This window comes from Lathyrus oleraceus, chromosome 6 (genome assembly GCF_024323335.1).
Source record: "Lathyrus oleraceus cultivar Zhongwan6 chromosome 6, CAAS_Psat_ZW6_1.0, whole genome shotgun sequence".
Classification (NCBI taxonomy): domain Eukaryota; kingdom Viridiplantae; phylum Streptophyta; class Magnoliopsida; order Fabales; family Fabaceae; genus Lathyrus; species Lathyrus oleraceus.
Window position 1 is genome coordinate 351,202,007 of NC_066584.1, and position 18,168 is coordinate 351,220,174.

General features: G+C 35.9%; 1 protein-coding gene across 1 annotated transcript; it reads right to left on the bottom strand.

Annotated features, from left to right (window-relative positions):
* Positions 1–6,613: 6,613 nt before the first annotated feature.
* On the bottom strand, positions 6,614–16,574 carry LOC127095589 (uncharacterized). The gene is made up of 10 exons (XM_051034259.1): positions 16,453–16,574; positions 16,034–16,351; positions 15,683–15,940; positions 15,519–15,590; positions 15,143–15,438; positions 14,868–15,050; positions 14,669–14,779; positions 14,513–14,594; positions 14,328–14,423; positions 6,614–6,673 (listed from the first exon to the last, which is right to left on the bottom strand). The coding sequence occupies exons 2-10, from the start codon at positions 16,175–16,177 to the stop codon at positions 6,614–6,616; spliced, it is 1,302 nt and encodes a 433-aa protein (XP_050890216.1). The 5' UTR covers positions 16,178–16,351; positions 16,453–16,574.
* Between the last annotated feature and the right edge of the window lie 1,594 nt (positions 16,575–18,168).

Genomic DNA, 18,168 nt, shown 5'->3' on the forward strand with positions numbered 1-18,168 from the left:
ATTTAATTATATAACCTAAGTCAACAGAGCGAGAGTTTGAGATAAGGGTGTTTAAACGATTAGTGTTTTCTTAAAAAGAGTTTCTACGGATTCTATTGTTTTCAAAAAGTGATTTTTGACTTAACTAATAAGTGACAGCTACGTTAATATAAAGTCATGGTCTATTCAACAGAGCGAGAGTTTGAGATAAGACTTTTAATCAATAGTATCTACTGAAAAGATTTATTTTAAAACCAAGAAACCAACGAAGATTCGATTCCCTAATTACGACGAACTAGATACCGATATTCGTTTAATTGATATTTAATCTAGATTTCTAGTTTAGTTTTAGCTTTTCCCCCTAACAATCAAAGTATCATCTGCCTTAGCTTTACGAAGTAACCTTAGAAAACGGTATATCGATTCATAAGTCCCTGTGGGATCGATATCTTTTAAAACTACGCGATAGAACTGTGCACTTGCAGTTTGTACCCCAATTCGACTCATAAAGTCGCGATCACCATGACTGAATATGATTCCTTTATAACTTCATGTACCAGCTCAATGATGCCCCAGTCAAACTGTCCTGAAAACAGTGAATCATTAGCTTATCATTATGGGCATGAGAGGTCATTTTTCGGCAAAACATCACCAGATGGTACTTTGGACAGCTATCCACTTTGTACTTCTCAAATTTTGGTACTTTGAATTTTGCGGGTATAACCAGGTCATGTACCAAACACATGCCTAAGGCATTCAATTCAATAGTATCTTGCCCTTCTATGGCCTTGAGTCTTTTCTCTAGCACACAACATCTTTTAGCAATCTCATCATCTTGTGGTCGTTCGGTATTAACCACCAGGCTTGTCCCATGTGAATTTTGCACGAGAATGCAAAGTTGTGATATTCAACACCATCGTGATATAAGGAACCCCCATCTCGAATGATATGATGTTCCCGTGCCACAAAGTTATCTACTGGGGTTCGCATCTGCTGAGGTTGGGTAGGATCGTTTGCTGGAGGTGGACTAACATTCTCAACGACTGCAGTCTGCGGAATATTGTCCTCCCTTTTTGCTAAAGCTATCATAGCCTCCACAAGTTGGTCTATCTGATTTTTCATCGAGTCAACATCTCCTCTTAGTGCAATATGGTTTTGCTCTAACGGATCCATGATCTTTCAAGATCTACTTCAAGTCTGATATGAGTGTCGGAAAATCAACTGCAGGTTATGGACGAAGGATGGATGAGTTTTTTGTATATATATTTGTTTTGGTGAAAAATGATATGCAATGCATGATGAATGCAGATGCAATGGTATGTGTGTGAATGTAGTTACATGTTCAGGATCACAGGTTCAAGATGTTCTCAGATGGATCAGAATAACGGGTAAATGAAGGGTATCTCTGATTAATGGAACCCCATGGGCAGGCTCTACAGTTGGTAGGCTCCTAGAGTCACAAATATTTCTTGAGAATTTCACTGCCATGACGAAGACTCGTCGGACAATAATATCCTTAAGAAGATCTCGTCTAGGTGAGGTCTTCGTATTGTCCCAACAAGGAAGGCTCCATGGGGATTCTACTACACGACTCTCGAGTCCAGGGTTCTAACAAGGTGCTCAGAGTCATTAATCGAGGTTGGAAATATTACTGTAAGGTAATAATACGTCCAAGGGATCTCATCTGATTGGGGCTTTCGTATTAACCCAACAATTCTGAGACTTCTTAGGTTAATACTACACAACCACCAGATAGAGTGTGTTAAAAAGGTCCCTAGAGTCATTGATCTGACTTGAAAATACCATCTTCGTGATGAAGACTCGTCGGACAATAATATCTCAAGAGAATCTACTCTAGGCGAGGTCTTCGTATCGTCCCAACAAGGAAGGCTCCTTATGGGCCTCCACTATATAACCACCAACTTAAACTTATGGCTTTTCTCAGACTCGGGTAGAGAGCCTATCTCACAAAGTACCAATAACCAGAGAGTCCCCAATAGTAATAATGAGAACAAACAGCAGATTACAAACAACAATTATACAATGAGATAAAGAAAATAGAATAAAGCAATTTTAAACAAAGTTAACATTCATCATAAATCAAAATAAATTAGGCTTGACTCTCTCTTGCTATGAGAAAATCCCCAGTGGAATCGCCATCTGTTGCATCTCGAAAAATGTGATCCCTCGCGATGGTCGCGGAAAAATATTTAGTTCGAACAGAGTCGCCACCGAACTTTATTTATCCCAATGAAGGAATAGGAAAATATCGATAAAACCTTTGAAATATATAGAATAATGGTCGTCGCAACCATATTCGGGTTCGGGAGTCGATTATGCAAGGGGAAGGTATTAGCACCCCTCACGTCCGTTGTACTCAACGGGAACCTTTTAGTTTAATTTGCGATTTGAATGTTAACTTATGTTGTTTGTTTTCTTCGAGTGATAAAAATATCGAAAATAGAGATGAATGGAAACCTCAGAAGGGGGAAAAGGGAGGTTTTTTATTAGTGTGCTCGACAAGATCTCGCAATCTCGTGCCTACGTATCCTTATGGTGCAATAAGGAAATCAGAGCATTCATAGTTCAGAGACTACGGTTGGTTGGTGTCTTTTACCGAACAACTGTTTAGATCGCGTTCTAAAGGCTAAACGTTGGTTTGTCTACTCTCGGCGGAGGCTTAAGCGCTAGTTTGTTGTGCGCATTAGAAAGGATTATACAGTGTTCTTTTTTAAAAGAGTTTTGGTCACACGGGGGTGACAAGTTAAGTTAATATTTTTGATGTTTTGTTTGATTGGTTTTGATCGCACGGGGGCGAGACAGAGATATATTTGATGTGTTGAGATATTTTGTTGGATGACGATTACTTGGATAGTCAGGTAAGACAACTCGTATCCTAATAAACGGGAAAAGGAATAGAAGACTCTAGACCACTTCCTTTTTCATCCTTAATTATAAAAGGATTTGATGATGATTAAGGTGTTTTGATCTGGATGACGAATACTCGGATAGTAGAGTAAGACAACTCATATCCTAACAATCGGGAAAAGGAATATAAGACTCTAGACCATTTTCTTTTTCATCTGAGTGATTATGAAAATAGGTTTATGAATAAACGACAAGTACTTGAATGGATAAGTAAGACAACTCATATCCAAGCATTTGAGGAGAGGAATCAAAGGCTCAAGACCATCTCCCTTTTTGTATAGTTTATTATGATTTGATTAATTTATTAATTTGAGGTTTGTGAAGAAACGACAAGTGTTTAACTGACCGAGTAAGAAAACTCGTATTCAAACAATCGAGGAGAGGAATTAAAGGCTTAAAACCATCCCCCTTTTCATTTCATTATTATGAAAATAATTTGATTAGGTTAAGTTTGGGCGAGTTAGAAATGACAATTATTTGACTAACCGAGTAAGAGAACTCGTATTCAAATAATCGAGGAGAGGAGTTAAAAACTCAAAACCATCCCCCTTTTGATTTCTAAATGAAATAGTATTTGATTATGATTAGGTATTTTAGTTTGATTTGAATAAAAATACTCGACATTTGATCGAGGTTTTAAATTTGTGTTTTGCGAATAAATCGAATTTTATTTAGTGAATCAATCATCTACTCGATTAATTAAAATCGAATAGGTCTCATTGTAAGAAAGATGTGGGTGGCATTGCGAACAAATTTCTATGCGACTATTGACCGAAGTTGGGCGGAATCCATGGTGGAGAGATGTGGGTTAAGGCGTTTTGTTTGGTTATCAATGGTGGTGTGCGGTGGTGGTTGAAGGAGATCGGTAGAGGTGAGGTGTTGTGGTGGCGAAAGGAGTGGCGAATTAGGAAGAGGAAGATGATGGAGACGGAGGTTCCGCGTGGTGGCCACGGAGGATGTGTTGTGTTGGCTGGTGGATTTGAGGTTGGTTCGCCGGCGGTGTGTTGGTTCTCGCGGCATATTTGAACGGAAGTGGTTGCCGGCGACGGTCTGGTGGCAGTCGAAGATTCGATTTTTACGGTGGAGTTGGTTGGAGTGTGTGTTTGGACGTTGGGTTTCGTATTAAGGGGTTGCACGGTGGATTCTCCGGTGAAAGGAGTTCGTCGGAGGGTGGTTTACACCATGGATTCGGAAGGCAGGTGTTGAAGCTGAAGCGGAGGGTGCGGACGGAGAAGACGTTGAGGTGGTGAAGTTGTAGTGTGGCCGGAATTATTGACGGCGAAGAAGAAGGGTATGATGGTGTGGAGAAGGAGAGGAAAAGTTTTATATTATCTGTTTCTTTTCATTTTCTGCTACAGAGAGTGAGGAGAGTAGTAGGTGAGTATCGCAAGAGAGAGAAGAGAGGTAGTGTTTTTTCCTTTTTTTGTTTTTTTTCCTTTTCTTTTTCTTTTTGTTTTCTCTGACAGATGCCCGAGAGAGAGAGAGAGAGGGGGTATTGAAGAGGAGCCAATAACATTTTTTTTGGAGAGAGCGGTATATGCCTCTCTTTTTTTCTTTTTATTCTCACCATTTGCCCATTAGAGAGTGGTTAGTGGAGAGAGCTTCCTTGTGACAACTTTCCTCTGCTTTTGTTTTTATTCGCCAGTTATTACCACCTAAGCTATTACCACCTACCTGTCTCCCATGTGACCGTTGGACAACATCATTCCTTATGTCGGACGCGTGGTCCTTGTGATAGGGAGGATCAAGATACTATAGTTTTTTTAATTTTTGGTTAAACAAACAAAATAGAAATGTTAATATATGATTGGTTAAAAAAGGAAGTGAGGATAATGCATCAAAAACTTTGATTAAATTCGAATCAACGGTCCAGATTAACCCAAAGAAGCACAAGCAATTTTAAAATGACAAAGTTGCCCCTTCTAGATGATTTAATTGATTTAGATGGGATTAAATCAATTAATTCAAATAAAATTCACAACTTTTCAAATAATCATGATAAAATTAAAATAAGAGCATGGAAAATTCTATTCATTTAATCTGAATATTTTGGCGAAAGAATAAAATTAAAACGACTAAAAATGAATAAAAGTCGGGCGAAAATTTGCTCGAAAAGTTAAACCGGACGCACTAAAATTATCGGCGCGAAATATATTTATTGAAAAAATACAGCGTTTCTTTTAATTTTGAAATAATTTTTCACCGGTTAAAAGGCCCAGATGGATTAAAATGCAGCTGAAAAAGTCGTCGAAAAATATAATGAGCACGCCGGGTTAAACTACGCGAATCATAGATTAATAATACTGGCGTCTGCAGGTTTAATTTTGAAACTTTTTACCCGCTGATTTTGCACGTACTTGAGAAATGATTTAACCAATTTGTCTGTATATTTCCAAGAATTTATTCCGACTGATATTTTAGATATTATTCATGATGAAATGCATATTATGATGTACATGGTGCAAACTGAAATTAAAATTGAATTTATGAAATTTTAAAATGCCCGGACAAAATTTGGGTATGAAAGGTAGCTAAACATGAATGGTCATACATAGCTATGATGGATCGTTTAGAATTAGACAGGAGTTATTGGCAGCCTGCATCTACTCATATTCTAAGGAAGATTGTAGTGGTTGATTTGGATGCAATCCCCGAAGGCATGGACATACTTTCTGCACCATACTCTAGATACGAACTAGAATGGATCGGAGCTCATTACCATGAGAGCTCTTGCTTTGTATTTTCTGTTGACCCGACGTTTAGTGAATGTTGGGCGAATTATATCTGCTAATATGGATGAGATGGCTCAGAGTATGACTAAGAAGTCTCTAGGACATGCATATGTAATCCTCTTGTTGTGCAGGAAAGTAGGAGTTGATGAGTTACAAATGATCGCATTGTGAACCCGCCACATGAATTAGATGTTGCTTAGATTCTTGAGCATCCTAGGGGAGAAACACGGGTTGAGCAGGTACTAGAGACAAAGATGTGTCTAGTAGAGCTCATCCCCAACATATACCTGAGGGAGTACCTTTTGCTGATGAGGACTCTCAAGCACACATGGACTGGATGAGTATGTTATACTTCATGCAAAAAAATTGTGCGCATAATAGACTACCAGAGCGTTATCTCACCTATCGGATGGAGACGTGGAGAGTAGCTCAACGCTTCAGAGACCGCTTCTCAAGGGATCTTCTAGCACCATATTATGGATGTTACCACTTTCCAGGGATTGAGACCCCGATTCAGCTTGGAGGACCTGTCCAGCAGCATCCCCATTAGACGCCCTTCACCCAAACCACTCCACAACAACATCAATACCCTTTAGGAGGCCAGAGCAGAGAGACACACAGGGCCAGATGTCCCTTATATCTGCCTTTTTGTACCAAAGAGACCCAACACCATGATCAACTTTGACAAAGGAGTAGAGGACGAGGATTAGTTTTATTTTCTTTCTTATGTCATTTTTGTTTTTGTTTTGTTTAGTTTTGGTGTTATTTTCTATTTTTGTAATTTCAATTATGATGTATTATCCCAAACTATGATTTGAATATTATATCAGTTTTGTTTTAGTAATTTCATTTTATGTTTTCTTTGTTTAAGTGATGATTGCTAGCATGAGTGATTGTCATAGATCACCCAGATGAAAGTTTTTGATGCCTTATACATGTCAATACCCATCAATTGTGATATCTATGAAATGATTCTATGTGGTTTTCTGGAGTTCTGATGAAAGGGATGCAAGATTATTGAACTGAGTGTGAAGCTGCATCACATATAAGGTAATGTGGATACTGTTAGCTCTTACCAACATGGTGGGGACATAAAAAACAAACACAATATTCATTATGAGAGAGAGTATTCATGTATGTTTTTATTATCTAGAACTTGCATTTTCTCTTTTGTGATATCCATTGCATGATTTCACACACTGAGGCACATTGTTTCTATTAGCCCCAAGCCTTTCTAGCCATCCTATATATTATTATTATTATTATTATTATTATTATTATTATTATTATTATTATTATTATTATTATTATTATTATTTTAACCCAATTTGAACATGTACCTCATGTTTGTGATTTCACCACATAATTAGCCACCTGCATAAACACTTCCCTACCATGTTCAGAGTTTTTTGTTTTATTTTTCGATATGTGTTTCATTCTAAGTTTGGGGTTGCTGTAGGAATATCAACCTTTAAGTTTGGGGTAGATGTGCAGCAAGCAATGCAAATAAGGTGAGTGCATCTGGGGAAAAAAGAAAAAGGTTGAAAAATCAACTTCAAATAAAAGCACCCACCTAAAGGAGAACTTTGTTGGATGCCAAAAAAAATCCAAGAATGATCCAAAAATTAAGGAAACAAAGTTGGATAACCCAAGAAAAATTAAAGTCTAGAGAAATTCCAACAATGATACTTTGGAATAAACATGGTGAAAAGAACGATCGGAGTGACTTTGAACAATTATCCCACTTATCCATATAATATCTCACCATAGCCCAGGCCCCATTACAACTTGAAAAGACCTTAAAAAGTGTGTGTATTATGCATTTGATAATTGAAAGAGAGCTTATGTAAGGTTATGCTATGGTATTGCGTACTATGAATTTTGAGTGTATATACATTAACACATGAGAGAACTAGTGAGAGTGTGAATGGAGCTGACAGGAGAAACAATACCAACAAGTGTAGGTGTGTTCGATCATTCAACCTCAATTATCAGGCCAAACGAAAAGTAGCAACATAGGGGAATCATGGAAAATCTCAGAGGTATGGGTTTAAAGTCTTTGTTCAGTTCATGACTAGTGACATGATGTTTTTTGTGCTAAAAGTTGCTTGAGGGCAAGAAACAGGATAATTTTGGGATTGTGATAATTCACCATTTGTGTTAGATTTATCAACATTTGTATGTCAAAAATGCATAAGAATTACTGTTAGTTTGTATTAGTTTCGGTATGTTTTTAGTAGATTTCTATCAGGTCTTGATCTACTGAGGTTTTATTATTTTTGAGCTATTTTACACGCATGAGGTAGTGTTTCATGTGTTTTCAGGTCCGAAGAATCAAGAGGAATTTGATCAGAGAAGAATCTAGACAAAAATGAATGAGCAGTAGAAAAAGAGAAGAAAATGAGTATCTTCTGCCGATACACGTATGAGGTGTTTCATACGCGTATGGCCTCCCAACACCACCAGGTAGAATACACATATGTCTCTTTCCATACACATATGGGAAGGCCCCTACATGTATGGGGCCAACCAACTTACGCCCTCTGTGCAGGTCATAGCTGTAAGACCCCAATTTTGACCCTAAGATCCCTCATGGTATCATAACATTACATTTGCATTGCCTCAAGGATCATAAGCATCTTGGTTCCTTTACCTTTGAGGGGAACCTTTGTGAGTTGGTTTGAGATCACCAAGCATGCTTAAAATGTATATTATTGCTTCTCTCATTTTATTTACTAACCAAAAGCACAAAAATATGTCACTAACATCTCTTGTCTGTAGCTTGAGCAGTCACAAGGTCCAAAGCTTCTAGGAGATCCTATGTGCATTGATAGGGCCAATTGAAGATGAAAGCAAGCATGAAAATGGTTCCCAAAGCTATCATCCATAAAATATGCCTCCCAAGTATCTCAATTCATCATTTTAATCAAAGCAAATCAAAGGGTTTGAGGCTTGTTTCCCAAGGAAACCCTAATTCATTTGTTCATCAATTTTGCCTTGCTCATGAAGCAACCTCAACCCATGGTCAAATACAATCAAGGGAAGTTCCTTAATTCATCATTTCATGCATATTTGAACTTATTTGAGTGTCCTCAATCATCAATTCATTAAGATATGAGGTTTGGACTTGAGAAGTTGATCAGTCAATTCATCTGACTATTTTGAAATACACTGAGACCTAACTTTTGATGTGTTTGCCAAATGGAGATTAACCCAAGAGAAAAAATGTTCTTAAAGACTATATGAACAACTTTCATGTTCATCAAAAATTGATTTGAAGCTTGGAAAGTCATCATCCATTCCAAGACATTATAGGTCATTTTGACTGAAACTCTAATTTTGGGTCAACTTCCCAAGAACATAACTCATTCATTTTTCATGATTTTGAGGTGGAATAAAATTATTTGGAAATATTAGGATGTCTACGTCAAATGTTATGTTGAGCAAAATTTCAAAATCTCAAAATAAATACATGTGATAATGCAAAACATTATAGGTCACTTTGGACCAAATGCATTGAAATGTGAAAAAGTCCAACTTCAAGTGCCAATAACTTCTTTATCAAAAATCCAAATGATGCAAAATTTAGGTCCAAATTGAGTTCCTTGAAAAAATATACAACTTTCATGTTGAAGATTTTGTCATTTGGAGCTTGTATCATTGAGAAAGAAGGGCTTGAACTTTGGCCAATTTTGAAAATCTCACATATGCATGTTTTGCACCCTACACTTCATGTCCAATTTTCATCAATTTCCAAGGCCCAAATGGAGTTTTGATCAACATAACAAATGATCCTTATGCAATAAGCTTTCCAACCATTACTCATAAGGTGGTGTTTCCATATTTGGCATAGCATTTTCGAAGACTTGAATATTATAGTGCAATTTTGGAAGATCATTTAATTTTCCTTGCATGAGCTAATACAGTCCAATCTGCACGTCCATTTTTCTTTCATCATGCATCAGCTTTCAATTCCAGTTGGAATTGGGCCCTCCATGCACCTGTACAGGCCCATGCATGGAGGCCCTTTCCATTCATGCAAGCATTTTGATAATGCATTTCAGCTTGCTTCTCCTATAAATACAAGGCCAATGCTCTTCATTTCTTCAACCTAAAGGTGCCCCAATTGCTGCTAAACTGAAATCCCAGCCATCACTAAAGGAACTAACTCTCTTTTCTTCAAAAAAAATTAGATCTGAACTTTGATTTCATTGATCAATTTTCAGATCTTAAAGTTCCTAAACCTTCTTCTCTTTGATCTCTAGTGTCAACTGTAAGCAATAGCATCCAAGAATTGTGACTCAAAGCCTTGCAAATCAAAGGTTCATACCAACTGTTATTTCCTTCGAATCTACTTGCATAGTGCTTAATTCTCATTGTTGTTGTGTGATCTAAAATCCTCTGCATAGAGGCAAGATTGTTGTGCTTTTAATTTTTGAAAATCATGAAGTTCATATGAACACCACAAATCTTCCACTTCTGATTTCTCTCAACATAGAGATCTAGAATGGATTTGAGTGGTACAGGGGTGATGTACATCACCCCAGCTCTCGATTGATGCCTGGATCGTGCCATTTGGTTACCATTTTAATTTCTGCAATTTTTGACTTGGCCAGAGCTTGGCCGGAGAAGACTGTGGCGCTGGCCACCGTCTGGTCTCCAGATTTAATCAGAACCGTGTGTTCATGTTTCCAGATTCAATCTCACGCGTCCTTTGTTATGACTTCATTAATGGCCATGTGTTACTCAGCTGACCAAGGCATATGGTGAACACGCGCTTCTTAGCCGTGTGATGATCCATGTCAATTAATAAATCATCATCAGACGGCTCACGCTTTTTCCAATTTCTATTTTCTGATTTTTATTTTCATTTTATTATTTTAATTCCCTTTCTTTTTAAAAATTCATATCTCTCTCATTATTGGTCCAAAAATTATGGGACCAATTTCATTCTTCTCCTTTTAATTTCTACTTTCTAAAAGTGATTTTTAATATTTTTTATTTTATCATTCGATATTTTTTAGTAATTTTCTCTTTTTTGGTTATTTTTAATTCATTTAAAATAGTTTTTGATATCCAAAAAATACAAAAATATTTTTCCAACCTCTTTGAATGATGATAGATCTATGAAAAATATTCTCATCAATTTATTAATTGATTTGAGATTTATTTGAGATTTTAGTTCAATTAGGTTATTTTTTATGCATTTTAATTGATTTAAAATAGTTTTTGACCTCTAAAAATGCTGAATTTTTTTGTCAAACTTTGTTTGACCTTGTTGAACTTGTGATAATTCACTTGGACTTTTCAAAGTTGATTTGAAGTGAGTTTGAAGTTTGACCTTTCTTTATTATTTTAATTCAAGTTTTATTTTAATATTAAAAAATGCCAAAAATATTTCATTTGTTTCTTGACTTCTAATCTTCATTTTGCTTCTGTTTTCTATTGTTTGACCTTGATCTTCTTTATCTTTGGTCAATGCTTGTTGATTATCTCATTCTATTTCCATTAATGCACTTTAATTCTTCATCTTTTTCTTCTTCTTCTTTTTCTTTTTGATCAATGAGTTAAAGATTGGTGGTTAGCATTGATACATGGAGGTTTAATCTTCGTTGGTTCAAATCTAATTCATCTTGATCATGGATCAAGTGAATGGCTTTGCATTAAGGATAGGTTGCTTCCTAAATCATGCAAAGAACCTAAATTAATACAAGATCATTTCTCATTTTCTTTTTTGGCATGGCAAGTTGTTGGAGTTTGATTCACTAATCAAGACCTCTAACTTGTGTTGTTGCCTACATTATTATTGGCCGGACTCAGATAGTTGTGACTTTTACATAAGTCCAATTACGATTGCTTAACATAGCGCTAAATTGCCTTATGGCGCACTAACTCTAATACTAACCATTAACCATTAACATTTAATTCTTGCTCTTTACATTTATGCAATTTACTATTCTTGTACATATTATTCATTTGCTTTTTCCTTTTCTCATTTGAGCACATGTTTATGTTAATGCAATTTGCCTTTTGCTCACTTGAGCACATAATTGTGTATATATCATTGTGCTTGTGTTTTGTTTTGATTGTTGTAGACCAAATGCAAAAAATGGACAAATGGACTTAGTTTCTAGGATATTCCCTATGCAAATTAGAGTAAAGGACCTTAATGTTGAAGATGGACTAGAAAGACCAAACCTCTAAACTCAATCTTGTCCATTCTTGATTTGCTTCATGGAACCTTTTGATGTTGTGTGCTTTTGTGCTAGGTGAATCCTATGTGAGCCAAATTGAAGAACCATTGCCATGTTCATCCAAAGTGAAAGATACAAGAGACATTGGGGATCTTCTAAGAGCTTGTTTGATTATATTGATTGCTTGAGCTTACACTTATTTTGCTTGCATATTCCAAAGGATGGGAGCTACTTGGATCATCAATATGATCTCAAGAGAGGAACTCCATTTGTGGTCTTGTTTCTTCTCCTTCATCTCTTGTATGATTAGGACTTTAGCCATTCTTCTTCTTCCCTCCACTCTAACCCAAGCCAAAACTTTTTGTGCAAACATTTAACACTTGTTTTCAAACATTAGAAACCTAAGCCTTATGCTTTTGATTTTCAAACTTCTTTTCATAACACTTATTTTGAATTGAATCTTTAAGTCAACTTTGACCATATTTGGTAAATACTTTTCATTGGTAAATATAACTCATTCAAATACTTTTTGTGGTTTCAATGGCCACTTTCTTAAATCAAAACTTTTTCATAACCTTTAGCTATTAGGTTTGAGTTATCCCTAGGAGTACCTAGGATGTTTTGGGTGCTTAAAACCTTCCCATTGCATAACCAACCCCCTTACCCCGATCTCTGACATTTTTACTAGTTTTTGATTCGATAAAACTTTTAGGTTTTTGTTCGTTTTTCTAACCATTCCTTTGGATAAGTAGAAGTGCGGTGGCGACTCGACTTGTATGGTTTACCTTAGATTTAGTCAATATCTCTAGTGGTAACGAATACCCTGCTACAATAGCCTTACGCGTATGGCTCCAACTAGGCCATACGTCTTACAAATCAGTCACCAATTATGTTAATTTTATTGTCAATTGAATGTCAAAAGCAGGTGAATTGTTATGAGTTTGGGCAATAATTTAGACCTATTTTATTACATTTTTATTATATCTTGATTTGTTGAGGTTTTATAGTTCCTGATTTATTTTTACACGTTTGATGTAGTGTTTCATGTGTTTATAGGTATGAAGAATCAAGAGGAAATTAATCAGAGAAGAATCCAGACAAAAATGCATGAGCAGGAGAAAACGAGAAGAAGTTGAGCATCTTCTTTCCATACGCGTATGAGGGTCCTCATACGTGTAGGGCCACTCAAAAAGTGATTTTTTTAGGGTGGGACTTGATTTTTGACAGCAAAACACAAATTAGAAACTGAAAAATGCAGTAGATCAAGGTGGAGCATCATCTTCAAGGGATTTTCGCCATTGATGACTCTTTATCTTCCTCTTTCTATAATCACTACGCCAAAAAAGACCTATGAGAGCGCTTTTTTTGGCCTTTAAAAGCGCTGCCGTAGGTGGCGCTGCTATAGGTTTTAGCAGCGCTTTTTGTTTACTAAAAAGCGCTGCTAAAGGTTGTCAATAGAGAGCGCTTTTTAGTAAAAAGCGCTGCTAAAGGTGGTATATAGACAACCTTTAAGAGCGCTTTTACTAAAAAGCGCTCTCTATTGACAACCTTTAGCAGCGCTTTTGAGTAAAAAGCGCTCTTAAAGGTTGTCTATATACCACCTATAGCAGCGCTTTTTACTAAAAAGCGCTCTCTATTGACAACCTATAGCAGCGCTTTTTAGTAAAAAGCGCTCTCTATTGACAACCTATAGCAGCGCTTTTTACTAAAAAGCGCTCTCTATTGACAACCTTTAGCAGCGCTTTTTAGTAAAAAGCGCTCTCTATTGACAACCTTTAGCAGCGCTTTTTACTAAAAAGCGCTGTCTTTTCCTCTAGTAAAATAACAAAACGCTGCCTTCAGTTTAAGCCTACCATTTCAACCTGTAATATTTTTTGGGAATAATCCCATAAACCTGTAAATCAAGCCTCTCTAATTCAAGCATTTGGAGTCATAATTCAAGCATTTGTAATTTTTTAAACCAACACAAGCAAACCAACACAAGAATGAACACATTTGGAGTCATAATTCAAGCAAACCAACACAAGGATAGATAGGCACTGAACACATTTGGAGTCATAATTCAAGCATTTGTAATTTTTTAAAGCAAACCAACACAAGAATGAACACATTAATCTATCCATGAAATTAAAGATATCACTAAAATTATAAAGAACTATACACAAGTCAAAACTAATATGTTATACGGCCTATTTGGAGTCATAACTAATCTGTTAAAAATATAAAGAACTATACACTTGCCAACCAGAAACCATTCTTCATCAAAGTATTCATGTTATTTTGAAACCATTATATACTAATTAATCTTTTCTCAATAAAATATTGACACAATTCCTCCTTGATTTGTTCCAACTGCAGTCTCGTGTAATGAGCACACTTGTATTCATCAAAGTACTACATAACAAAACATAATATGCATGATTTAGTTAAAAGTAATAAATAATATGAAATATTCGATAAATATTAAAACAAATCCTAAGTTATAAATCCATACCGTGATTGGAATCTCTATTTGATTCATATTAATGATTTCCCTCATAAACCTCATTACAAAGTATCCGCAATCGATACCGTTGCGCTGTAGAGGACACTACATAGAAAAATAAATAAGAATGTATAGTTATCTTTTCTTATCAAGTAGCATCACTATTATAAGCAAAATTGTGAAAATTAAAGTACCTGCACTTTTATCCACGTAATGTTGCTGGATTTAGTACGTGGTACTCGAGCTTGTCTTTGAGATCGGAACACTTTTATTGATCTAACAAAATAAAAACATATATTTAGAACAATCTCACATAAATATACACGAATATTTAGAACAGTCTCACTTACGTATCAACTAATTGCTTCATATCCGGATAATTTGTCCATTCACCATCTATCGAATTCAGAAAATATACCACTTCTTTTAAAGGATCAATAGCAAGCAACAACCAGTGACACCTATAAATTAAAACAAAAGTTTATATGGAAATTTTTTACGTAAAAGAAACAATTAAAGATTAGAATAAACTTAGAATTAAAATCTAACCCTGAATTATACGGCCAAAGATACAAGTTGTTTGTACTGCTGGCCATGAATCTCTTGACTAAGTACTCTCTACATGAATCCGGTTCCCTACAAATTAATGCTTTGTTGACCAGGGAGGAAGACACGAAACGGAATCTGTTTGACAATTGATCATTCCCGCGCATGAAATTGTCATACAAGAACCTTCAATAAAAACATAATAAACATTAGACTATTTTTATTGAAATGTGTAAATAAATTGTTCAAGTAATTAAATAATATATAGATCGGATTACCGGATGTATGTGTGTATAACACCGACGCCTAATTCTTGATGCCGAAAAATATGTTCCAGATCTTCTTTTCCGATTGTTTCAGTGCATGAATAACCAAAGATATCTTCCTCCATATCCAGTAAGCGAATAGCACCAGCTGTTGCCATATCTGATGAGTCAACAAGTGTTTCAAGAGATATCTGGTATCGAGGCACAAAAGCACCTTTTTTTGGCAAAGAAGTCACTGGAAGATCCCTTTTGTTTTTCTGTCGACTACCAATTTTCTGGCTCAGTTGTTGTGACCCTTGAGCAAATACCTATAAATCATATAACATAGGTAAATTATAAAATCATGCATTTTTTGATTCGGATCATATAATTAACACTTTCAATATACCTCTTTTTGTGATGCAACAGACTCGTTGTGCCGCAAAATCCCTTTATCCTTAGATGCGGGTTTTGTAGGCGTCTAAAATTACCATGTAAAAAAAATTAACTTAACGGTTCAGAATTGACATTTGAATACTAAAAGATTCATAGTGGTTTTTGAATTCAACATACCTCATCATCAATGAAAATGAGATCCAAGGGCCATGCAACAAATGATCCTATTGCATCTCGCAGCAATGTTGTCTCTGAAACAATGTCAGGTATCGGTAGCAACGCATCCTTATCTAATACAACATCAACCGATACTTTAAGGTGTCCATCCGGGAGCGGTCTATGGTGAAGTAAATCTCCCGAAGTGTTGTGCACTTTTCCCTTGCCAACTAGGCGATAAGTCGGTGACGATAAGTATAGCTGACAAGATGAAATGCCCTAAACCAATAATAAATATGTTACTTTTAATGTGTATATATTTCAATTAACATAAATGTGCTATTTTAATTTCAAAATAACATATATAATTACCTCGGGAAATTTATTTTGACAATTGATACTGGCTTTCTCACTAGTTTCTTTCAACTGTGAACTGCACTTTTCCATACACCTATATCTCTCATTATCCTTTTGCAATTGAAGAACTTGCGCTTGTAATGCCTGCAACGTCTCCATCACTTCTTGATTGCTAGGATTTCTTCTCCTTGGATTCTTATACAAGGAAGTTGGAGTACAACCATGCCCTTTACCCCTCACCCGACCGGGATACTCAGGAACATTTAGTGCTCTACTAAGTACGCTCCTGTTCTCCTGGTCCTCAGCTGTGCTTATCGATTGAGATAGGGTCTCCTGAAATTCATTTACATATCGGAAATTATTAGTGGAGATAAAAAAATTAATTATATATTATTAAACTTTTGATTTAATTAAAGACACAATGTTCTACTTACACATTCATCATAAATATGTTGAACGTCATCCCTAACAGTTCCATCCTTTCCCACACGAGCTTCTTTCCACAAAACATGTGGCGGAAGTGATGTTGCGTCACTTTTCGTCTCGTCTAACTACGCATTGACACAAATAATAAGATAATCAATTATAACACATTGAGACAATTAATAAGATCGTAGCATTTTTGTATACTTACAATTTTTCCTCTAAGCGTGCATATCCCAAACGCCCTTTTTTGTATGCATACGTGGGATTTGACGCTCTCTTGCGATTTGTGGCACTCACTTTCTTGAAATTTTCGTCTCTTCTTTGGGCTACAAAAGCAACCCATTCTTCTTCTGTAATGAAGATCGCATACTTCACTGGATATTCCGGATCATATTCAACAAAAAAATTTTCTTTGTCCTTAAGATACTTGTTTGTTAAAAACGTTCTCCACCCTCTGTGTCTTTTTCCGGCCAATTGAAGTATATACTTTTTTCGGATAGTTGTATCTTCAATGTTAAAAGACCTCTACGAAAAAATATTGGAATAGAGTGTGTTAGTATAAGTAATTTAAACACATTATCGTCAATATAAAGAAAATATAAACAATCATATATTGTACCAGTATCTCAGTCCAAATCTTATCTTTAGCGCTACCCAACTCTTTATTACTCCATCTTGTAGCAGTGATTGGAATGTGCATACGAACAAGTGTACCAATGTAGCTTGCCAACTTTGCAGCATTAGACCCAATTAGTTGGTTATCAGCATTCCAATTTACATTATATGTTACTGCTTTATCTCTATCACGAATGATACTCTTCATAATAGTGATGCCTCGTGTAATTTCTTTTTCTGAAGTATCATCAGGAGCATTTGCATCTTGTGAGTTTTCTTGATCACTAGCCATTTAACCTGTAATAAAGAAAAAATATAAAAATGAAATGAAAAATATAAAAATCCATAATCAATAATCCATATATATATTGAATAATATAAAATGACATAGGCTCATCTGTGTAACCCACCCTATTAAGATCAACTTGCAAAAATCCTGACTTATCCACTCGTATGCCATTATTATTTTCAACCCACTTGCAACCAAATATAGGAATCTGAAACTTCTCATAATCAAACACCAAAATGCGCTCGATAACCCCAAAATATGACAGATTTGCAAATTTCGGGTTTAAGTCCTTCACACTTGATATGTGCATTGCTTCAGCTACCAAGGTGACACCACTATTTTGCATAGTACTTTTATCATCTTGTTCTTTGGTATAAAATGTGTATCCATTAATTGCGTATGCGCTATAAGAAAACACAACCAAACTTGGACCATATGCTAAACATCTCAACCTTTCTGTTATTGAAGCGGGATCTGAACGATACTTTGAATAAATATGTTCCTTAAACCATGGTATGAAACTTCGATTGTGCTCTCGTACTATCCAATTCTCATTTCTATTCGGATTTAAACCTCGAAGAACACCCTTGTGCATTTCAACATACGGCTCAACCTCAATCTCATTGTGCAGAACATACAAATGCACTTGATCTCGTTCGACCCTTGATACTGTCACAACTTTATTTCCAATTAGCTGTTTACCTTCTTTTTTTTCAACAATATGAGATTTGGGGAGTCCAATTGATTGAACATTTGACAAATATTCTGTACAAAACTCAACCGCTTCTTCAACAATGTATCGTTCGGCAATACAACCCTC

What these genes read in the sequence shown, in the direction of transcription:
- LOC127095589 (XM_051034259.1), bottom strand. Translation starts at nt 16,177, where the DNA reads ATGGAGACGTTGCAGGCATTACAAGCGCAAGTTCTTCAATTGCAAAAG. An exon ending in CTGTTGCATCACAAAAAGAG is followed by an intron (nt 15,439 to 15,518) that starts GTATATTGAAAG and finishes TATGATTTATAG; the next exon opens with GTATTTGCTCAAGGGTCACA. An exon ending in ATGAAGCAATTAGTTGATAC is followed by an intron (nt 14,595 to 14,668) that starts GTAAGTGAGACT and finishes TTATTTTGTTAG; the next exon opens with ATCAATAAAAGTGTTCCGAT.